This window comes from Daphnia magna, unplaced genomic scaffold, assembly GCF_020631705.1.
Source record: "Daphnia magna isolate NIES unplaced genomic scaffold, ASM2063170v1.1 Dm_contigs570, whole genome shotgun sequence".
Lineage (NCBI taxonomy): Eukaryota > Metazoa > Arthropoda > Branchiopoda > Diplostraca > Daphniidae > Daphnia > Daphnia magna.
In genome coordinates, this window is record NW_025533406.1 from 1 (window position 1) to 10,000 (window position 10,000).

A 10,000-nucleotide genomic window follows, 5' to 3' on the forward strand; every position below is an offset into this window, starting at 1 on the left:
CCGAATCAAGAAAGAGCTCTCAATCTGTCAATCCTTCCAGTGTCCGGGCCTGGTGAGGTTTCCCGTGTTGAGTCAAATTAAGCCGCAGGCTCCACTCCTGGTGGTGCCCTTCCGTCAATTCCTTTAAGTTTCAGCTTTGCAACCATACTTCCCCCGGAACCCAAAGACTTTGGTTTCCCGGAAGCTGCCCGTCGAGTCATTGGAGTAACTCCGACGGATTGCTGGTTGGCATCGTTTATGGTTAGAACTAGGGCGGTATCTGATCGCCTTCGAACCTCTAACTTTCGTTCTTGATCAAGGAAAACATTCTTGGCAAATGCCTTCGCTGTTGTTCGTCTTGCGGCGGTCCAAGAATTTCACCTCTGTCGCCGCAGTACGAATGCCCCCGTCCGTCTCTATTGACCATTACCTCGGGTCCAAAAGAAAAGACCAGCAAAATCGGACCGAGGTCCTATTCCATCATTCCATGCTGCGATATTCAGGCGTTGGGATACACCTGCTTTGAGCACTCTAATTTGTTCAAAGTAAACGTTGCCGGCCGCCCGAGACACCCGGTGAAGGGCACCCCGAACGATTGACTGGGTGGAGCGAACCGCGTCAACTGAACGCGAGCGATCACCCCCCCCTCGACGGAGCGAACCCCGAAGAGGAAGAAAACGAAACGCCACGCGAACCGATACAACGCGACCCACCGGCCACCACTCCGGCGATGTTGTCCGACCGTGAAGAGAGTCGGGCTTTGACACCCGGGCTCCCAGAGCGTGAAACGCAACACCCTTGATTCAGAGCGGCGCCGCCCGGCCGAAGACAGACATCCGACTACGAGCTTTTTAACCGCAACAACTTTAATATACGCTATTGGAGCTGGAGTTACCGCGGCTGCTGGCACCAGACTTGCCCTCCAATGGTTCCTCGTTAAAGGATTTAAAGTGTACTCATTCCAATCACGGGGCCTCGGAAGAGTCCCGTATCGTTATTTTTCGTCACTACCTCCCCGTGCCGGGAGTGGGTAATTTGCGCGCCTGCTGCCTTCCTTGGATGTGGTAGCCGTTTCTCAGGCTCCCTCTCCGGAATCGAACCCCGATTCCCCGTTACCCGTAGCAACCATGGTAGGCGCGTAACCTACCATCGACAGTTGATAAGGCAGACATTTGAAAGATACGTCGCCGGCTCGAAGGCCATGCGATCGGCGTGAAGTTATCCAGAGTCACCAAAATTGGTACGGGTCGCGCGACGGTTGCCCGCCGCTCGCCCCGACTGGTTTTGATCTAATAAAAGCACCTCTTCTGCACCCACCGCGAAGCGGGCGCAGTCGAGGCTCGAGTGCATGTATTAGCTCTAGAATTACCACAGTTATCCAAGTAGGATGGAGTGGATCTAAGGAACCATAACTGATTTATTGAGCCATTCGCGGTTTCGCCGTCTAGCGGCTTGTACTTAGACATGCATGGCTTAATCTTTGAGACAAGCATATGCTACTGGCAGGATCAACCAGGTATTTCGTTTTTGTCGAAATGTAAATGCCTTTCGCCCTTCTCACCCTCCTCTCCGCCGAATTCAGACGTAGCACCCTACACTTCTCATCCGACGAAGGAGAAAGCGAGACGGCGAAAACATTACTTTCGTTTCGTTTCGTTTCAAGACAGGAATATATAATGCTTCGTGCCATTGGCACTTTTCGTACCGCCCCAGATTCGAGATCATCCGTTGCCCCTGGAAATCATCCACGGATATCTCATCATTCTCTCTCTCTCTTTCTCTCTCTCTCTCTCACTCTCTCTCTCTCTCTCTCTCTCTCTCGGCGTGGATTTTTGGGAAAACTTGTCCATACGCTCGGAGAGTTCGTCGTTCGTCGGTGGTACGAAAGATCATTGTAACACCGCTGGCTGCTGTGCGGGAACTCACTCACAACCTATCCGAACGAACGACTTTATTTCGGCCAAAAGGATTGATATATTTTTTTGCAATATATATATTGCAATTTCTTTCTTAGGACACCTCTTCATCATTTATAGCGACGGAGCATCAAGTGCAACCGGCCAAAGATCAACATTCACCGTCTCGAATTGTAAATTTTTCTCTCCTCCCGAAATCGAAATTTCGAGGGGTGAGCAAGACTTTTTCATTTTTACGGTCTAGAGCCCAAAGTGATTCGGATTCATCGACCGGTCTATTTTTTCCACTCGAGTCAGAGCTGCACCACCATCACTCTCTCTCTATCGGCTCTCCGGCTTCATTCACAAACATTTCATAACCCAGCTCGCTTTGCAAGCCCGCACGTCCTTCAGAACGAGAGCGGTAACGTTCAAAAGTGGCCGACCGAAACGACAAAACCCACGCCAGTGTCCCGTAGTCTTATAGGCAGCCAACTTAAGGGCGATACACCAAGCGTTAATACCGTTAACCAGCGCGAATTTGTCGTATAACAGCCATAGACCGGTGGTCATCTCGAGGAGCAACGAGTACGCAATGAATCGTGCAAAACCAAGCGAGTGCACCACTGCCCCCGCACTTCATGCTTCTACCGTTTGGGAAATTGAGAACGCGCGTCCGTCGGTGCCACAAAGTCTCCTGGTAAGACGCGCGCAAACAACCCGGTCGGAAAAATAGCGAAGAGTGCCGCGAGACAAACCCGAGCGTAAATACACCTTACCGCACCGAGCGATGGGCGCTTGTGCGATGAACGACTCCAGCCAACGAAGGCCTTCGCGAACGATCACTATAGCTCCCACCGAGACTCGTTTGTTGAGTGCGGCCATACTCGGGAACGAGAAACGGGTGGCTGAAAGCCATTAAAGCCCGCTAACTCATTATCAGTCTTGCCTAGCATTTCTGAACCCTCACAGAATTGTCTCTCGTCCTTCCGCACGCATGCGTGCCGCTTTTGCTTCTCACATGTTACTCTCGCGTCAAATCGGAAAAAGCCACCACATCAGGAACGAGAGCTTTAACGTACAAAAGTGGCCGACCGAAACGACAAAACCCGCGCCAATGTCCCGTAGTCTTATAGGCAGCCAACTTAAGGGCGATACACCAAGCGTTAATACCGTTAACCAGCGCGAATTTGTCGTATAACAGCCATAGACCGGTGGTCATCTCGAGGAGCAACGAGTACGCAATGAATCGTGCAAAACCAAGCGAGTGCACCACTGCCCCCGCACTTCATGCTTCTACCGTTTGGGAAAATGAGCGACAAGCGTCGTCGGTGAGTTAACACCCAACTGGCGCGAGCCGCTACTACCCGGTCGGAAAAATAGCGAAGAGTGCCGCGAGACAAACCCGAGCGTAAATACACCTTACCGCACCGAGCGATGGGGGCTTGTGCGATGAACGACTCCAGCCAACGAAGGCCTTCGCGAACGATCACTATAGCTCCCACCGAGACTCGTTTGTTGAGTGCGGCCATACTCGGGAACGAGAAACGGGTGGCTGAAAGCCATTAAAGCCCGCTAACTCATTATCAGTCTTGCCTAGCATTTCTATACCCTCACAGAATTGTCTCTCGTCCTTCCGCACGCATGCGTTCCGCTTTCGCTTCTCACATGTTATTCTCGCGGCAAATCAGAAAAGCCACCACATCGGGAACGACAGCTTTAACGTACAAAAGTGGCCGACCGAAACGACAAAACCCGCGCCAATGTCCCGTAGTCTTATAGGCAGCCAACTTAAGGGCGATACACCAAGCGTTAATACCGTTAACCAGCGCGAATTTGTCGTATAACAGCCATAGACCGGTGGTCATCTCGAGGAGCAACGAGTACGCAATGAATCGTGCAAAACCAAGCGAGTGCACCACTGCCCCCGCACTTCATGCTTCTACCGTTTGGGAAATTGAAAACGCGCGTCCGTCGGTGCCACAAAGTCTCCTGGTAAGACGCGCGCAAACAACCCGGTCGGAAAAATAGCGAAGAGTGCCGCGAGACAAACCCGAGCGTAAATACACCTTACCGCACCGAGCGATGGGGCTTGTGCGATGAACGACTACGGCCAACGAAGGCCTTCTCGAACGATCACTATAGCTCCCACCGAGACTCGTTTGTTGAGTGCGGCCATACTCGGGAACGAGAAACGGGTGGCTGAAAGCCATTAAAGCCCGCTAGCTCATTATCAGTCTTGCCTAGCATTTCCGTACCCTCACAGAATTGTCTCTCGTTCTTATCCGCAGTTGCCTTCCTTTTCTACCGTTCAAAAACCTTCGTTCTTTCGCTTTTGCCGAGCCTCGATTAAGATCAGGCGTGCTCTCCTTCTCTACTCTCTCTCTCTTTCCTCGTTCAATTGACTTGCCTCTAGGCTCACACCATTCGGTGAAGGGACATTCACCCCGTTCACTTCGCGGTTCAGTCGTCTCTTCTTCCGCGCCTTGGCATTAGAATTGACGCCGACCATCGAATCGTTTGCAATTTGAATGGTAGTAGTGAATACTACCCTCCTTTCATCGTTTCTACTGTCGTCGATCGCATGGGGCTAAACTAGCGAGAGCAAAGCCGCGATCCAAGCTGTGAAAAATAAAATTTCGGGCGATAGGCTTCAGTGAAACCCAGGCCGCCGAAAGGCCTTTTCAATCACGACGGTCTCATTCGGACGTTTGGGCGGATCGTGGTTGAAAACAATCGCATCCCTAGGCCGCCGAATGGCCTATTCTCTCACGACGGTCTCGTTCGGACGTTTGGGTGGATCGTGGGTGAAAACAATCGCATCCCTAGGCCGCCGAATTGCCTATTCTACTCACGACGGTCTCGTTCGGACGTTTGGGCGGATCGTGGGTGAAAACAATCGCATCCCTAGGCCGCCGAATGGCCTATTCTCTTCACGACGGTCTCATTCGGACGTTTGGGCGGATCGTGGTTGAAAACAATCGCATCCCTAGGCCGCCGAATGGCCTATTCTCTTCACGACGGTCTCGTACGGATATTTTTTTTTAGGGGAGCGCGGGTGAACAATCACTCCCCACAGGCCCTCCGTAAGGCCTCAATTTATTTGTCTCGTTCGTGCGGTTTTTAGGGAGAGCGCTAGGTGAACAATCACTCTCCCAGGCCCACCGACGGGCCAATTCTCTCACGTCGGTCTCCTTCGGAAGTTTTTAGGGGAGCGTGGGTAAATAATCACTCCCCGGGCCCACCGAAAGGCCACAGTACGGTCTGCCAACTCCGTACAAGCGCATTTTCCTCAGAAAATGGCCCGGCTCTTCTCTTTAGCCGTAGGAAGGGGCGCCACCCTTAAGGTGTCTCGTTGCCATTTCTTGATTTCTATATTTACCCTTATAGTCAAGACCGAGACACCACCTTCCATATATATGGAAAACACGCCAGGTAGTTTGGATATCATATTAGCCGATTTTTCCTAGAAAAAAGGCCGGCGACCAACGCCGCAAGTCGCCGGCGTTCTCGCCATCAATTATCGGTCATTTTACCGGCTCTTTTCCTTATTTCCAGCCGGCGACCAACGCCGCACGTCGCCGGCGTTCTCGCCATCAATTATCGGTCATTTTACCGGCTCTTTTCCTTATTTCCAGCCGGCCACATGACGCTCAAAGGCCGCCCAATTTCATCCTCCAAAGCCGTTGGGACTCTGAAAATTTTTCATCCTCAATTTTCACCCATGTTTTTTCTCATTCTTAGCCGGCCACCAAACGCTCGGCTTCCACCCAATTTCTCCATCAAGTCCCGTAGGGACTTTGAAAATTTTTCATCTCAACTTTCTACCGGCTCATCCACTTTTCTAGCCGGCAAGATGGCAACCATCCACCGCCCGGCATTCACTCCAAAAGCCGTAGGGACTTAGAAAATTTTTCATCTCAATTTCAGAGAGGTAGCCTCTCCTATATATGGAAAAGCATGCTTGCATTAGGCATACCATAATATTTTTTTCCAACTTTTTCTCCACCGGCACTTTTCGACTTTCTCAGCCGGCTCCAAACGTTTCTGGCGCCGCCCAATGTTAGCTCAGAGAGCCATCGGGACTTAGAAAAATTTTCAATCGAACCATCATCCGGCATCATGGATATTCCAGGCGGCAGGACGGCTACCATCCACCGCCCGGCATTCACTCCAAAAGCCGTAGGGACTTAGAAAATTTTTCATCTCAATTTCAGAGAGGTAGCCTCTCCTATATATGGAAAAGCATGCTTGCATTAGGCATACCATAATATTTTTTTCCAACTTTTTCTCCACCGGCACTTTTCGACTTTCTCAGCCGGCTCCAAACGTTTTCGGCGCCGCCCAATGTTAGCTCAGAGAGCCATCGGGACTTAGAAAAATTTTCAATCGAACCATCATTCGGCAACTTGGATATTCCAGGCGGCAGGACGGCTACCATCCACCGCCTGGCATTCACTCCAAAAGCCGTAGGGACTTAGAAAATTTTTCATCTCAATTTCAGAGAGGTAGCCTCTCCTATATATGGAAAAGCATGCTTGCATTAGGCATACCATAATATTTTTTTCCAACTTTTTCTCCACCGGCACTTTTCGACTTTCTCAGCCGGCTCCAAACGTTTTCGGCGCCGCCCAATGTTAGCTCAGAGAGCCATCGGGACTTAGAAAAATTTTCAATCGAACCATCATTCGGCAACTTGGATATTCCAGGCGGCAGGACGGCTACCATCCACCGCCTGGCATTCACTCCAAAAGCCGTAGGGACTTAGAAAATTTTTCATCTCAATTTCAGAGAGGTAGCCTCTCCTATATATGGAAAAGCATGCTTGCATTAGGCATACCATAATATTTTTTTCCAACTTTTTCTCCACCGGCACTTTTCGACTTTCTCAGCCGGTCTCCAAACGTTTTCTGGCGCCGCCCAATGTTAGCTCAGAGAGCCATCGGGACTTAGAAAAATTTTCAATCGAACCATCATTCGGCATCATGGATATTCCAGGCGGCAGGACGGCTACCATCCACCGCCTGGCATTCACTCCAAAAGCCGTAGGGACTTAGAAAATTTTTCATCTCAATTTCAGAGAGGTAGCCTCTCCTATATATGGAAAAGCATGCTTGCATTAGGCATACCATAATATTTTTTTCCAACTTTTTCTCCACCGGCACTTTTCGACTTTCTCACCCGGTCTCAAACGTTTCTGGCGCCGCCCAATGTTAGCTCAGAGAGCCATCGGGACTTAGAAAAATTTTCAATCGAACCATCATCCGGCATCATGGATATTCCAGGCGGCAGGACGGCTACCATCCACCGCCTGGCATTCACTCCAATAGCCGTAGGGACTTAGAAAATTTTTCATCTCAATTTCAGAGAGGTAGCCTCTCCTATATATGGAAAAGCATGCTTGCATTAGGCATACCATAATATTTTTTTCCAACTTTTTCTCCACCGGCACTTTTCGACTTTCTCACCCGGTCTCAAACGTTTCTGGCGCCGCCCAATGTTAGCTCAGAGAGCCATCGGGACTTAGAAAAATTTTCAATCGAACCATCATTCGGCATCATGGATATTCCAGGCGGCAGGACGGCTACCATCCACCGCCTGGCAATTCACTCCAATAGCCGTAGGGACTTAGAAAATTTTTCATCTCAATTTCAGAGAGGTAGCCTCTCCTATATATGGAAAAGCATGCTTGCATTACCCATGCCATACTATTTTTTTCCAACTTTTTTTCCACCGGCAATTTTCGACTTTCTCACCCGGCCTCAAACGTTTCTGGCGCCGCCCAATGTTAGCTCAGAGAGCCATCGGGACTTAGAAAAATTTTCAATCGAACCATCATTCGGCATCATGGATATTCCAGGCGGCAGGACGGCTACCATCCACCGCCCGGAATTCACTCCAAAAGCCGTAGGGACTTAGAAAATTTTTCATCTCAATTTCAGGGAGGTAGCCTCTCCTATATATGGAAAAGCATGCTTGCATTACCCATGCCATACTATTTTTTCCATTTTTTTTTTCACCGGCTTTCATCAAAATTTTCATCGGCCATCAAACGCTCAACTCCCGCCTGACGATCTCCCCTAACACCGTAGGGACTTAGAAAAATTTTCATCATCGCCTCCGTCCGACTTTTTGAATTTTTCAGCCGGCCAGATGTCTCACAGCTGCCGCCCAATGAAACCTTCAAGAGCCGTCGGGACTTAGAAAAATTTTCAGAGAGGTAGCCTCTCCTATATATGGAAAAGGTGGTCGGTTATTCCAATGCCATAATAATTTTGGGACTTAGAAAATTTTTCAACTTTTTTTCGATTTTACCGATTTCCTTCGTTTCTTTAACGGCTTCAACCACGTTTACTGCCGCCAACATTTTTCAATGTCCCGAATGAGTTGGGACTTAGAAAAATTTTCACTTTTTTTCAAATTTAGGCTTTTCCTTCGTTTCTTTAACGGCTTCAACCACGTCAACTGCCGCCAACATTTTTCAATGTCCCGAATGAGTTGGGACTTAGAAAAATTTTCACTTTTTTTCAAATTTAGGCTTTTCCTTCGTTTCTTTAACGGCTTCAACCACGTCAACTGCCGCCAACATTTTTCAATGTCCCGAATGAGTTGGGACTTAGAAAAATTTTCACTTTTTTTCAAATTTAGGCTTTTTCTTCGTTTTTTTAACGGCTTCAACCACGTCAACTGCCGGTTACATTTTTCAACACTCCCGATGAGTTGGGACTTAGAAAAATTTTCAACTTTTTTCCATTTTTCCGATTTTTCTCATTTCTTCAACGGCTTCAATCACGTCAACTGCCGCATACATTTTTCATCATTCCCGATGAGTTGGGACTTAGAAAAAGTTTCAACTTTTTTCCATTTTTCCGATCTTTCTTCATTTCTTCAACGGCTTCAATCACGTCAACTGCCGCATACATTTTTCATCATTCCCGATGAGTTGGGACTTAGAAAAACTTTCAACTTTTTTCCACTTTTCCGATCTTTCTTCATTTCTTCAACGGCTTCAATCACGTCAACTGCCGCATACATTTTTCATCATTCCCGATGAGTTGGGACTTAGAAAAAGTTTCAACTTTTTCCACTTTTCCGATCTTTCTTCATTTCTTCAACGGCTTCAATCACGTCAACTGCCGCATACATTTTTCATCATTCCCGATGAGTTGGGACTTAGAAAAAGTTTCAATTTTTTTCCACTTTTCCGATCTTTCTCATTTCTTCAACGGCTTCAATCACGTCAACTGCCGCATACATTTTTCATCATTCCCGATGAGTTGGGACTTAGAAAAAGTTTCAACTTTTTTCCACTTTTCCGATCTTTCTCATTTCTTCAACGGCTTCAATCACGTCAACTGCCGCATACATTTTTCATCATTCCCGATGAGTTGGGACTTAGATAAAGTTTCAACTTTTTTCCACTTTTCCGATCTTTCTCATTTCTTCAACGGCTTCAATCACGTCAACTGCCGCATACATTTTTCATCATTCCCGATGAGTTGGGACTTAGAAAAATTTCCAACTTTTTTCCACTTTTCCGATCTTTCTCATTTCTTCAACGGCTTCAACTAAGTCAACTGCCGCATACATTTTTCATCATTCCCGATGAGTTGGGACTTAGAAAAACTTTCAACTTTTTTCCACTTTTCCGATCTTTCTCATTTCTTCAACGGCTTCAATCACGTCAACTGCCGCATACATTTTTCATCATTCCCGATGAGTTGGGACTTAGAAAAAGTTTCAACTTTTTTCCACTTTTCCGATCTTTCTCATTTCTTCAACGGCTTCAATCACGTCAACTGCCGCATACATAATTTTCATCATTCCCGATGAGTTGGGACTTAGATAAAGTTTCAACTTTTTTCCACTTTTCCGATCTTTCTCATTTCTTCAACGGCTTCAATCACGTCAACTGCCGCATACATTTTTCATCATTCCCGATGAGTTGGGACTTAGAAAAAGTTTCAACTTTTTCCACTTTTCCGATCTTTCTCATTTCTTCAACGGCTTTCAATCACGTCAACTGCCGCATACATTTTTCATCATTCCCGATGAGTTGGGACTTAGAAAAAGTTTCAACTTTTTCCACTTTTCCGATCTTTCTCATTTCTTCAACGGCTTCAATC

At 47.7% G+C, this 10,000-nt stretch overlaps 2 protein-coding genes across 2 annotated transcripts in view; one reads left to right on the plus strand and one right to left on the minus strand.

The window, feature by feature from the left end:
• Nucleotides 1–28: 28 nt before the first annotated feature.
• Nucleotides 29–782, minus strand: LOC123469324 (the record flags this gene model as incomplete). Its single annotated transcript, XM_045168134.1, has 2 exons — nucleotides 29–325; nucleotides 431–782. Coding segments are annotated over 2 exons (600 nt in total), but the record flags the coding sequence as incomplete, so codon positions are not given.
• A 9,178-nt stretch (nucleotides 783–9,960) lies between these two features.
• Nucleotides 9,961–10,000, plus strand: part of LOC123469325 — a 3,083-nt gene continuing 3,043 nt past the window's right edge. Inside the window, exon 1 of the mRNA XM_045168135.1 lies at nucleotides 9,961–10,000. This exon is cut by the window's right edge and continues 3,043 nt beyond it. The gene's annotated coding sequence lies outside the window, so the exon portion shown is untranslated.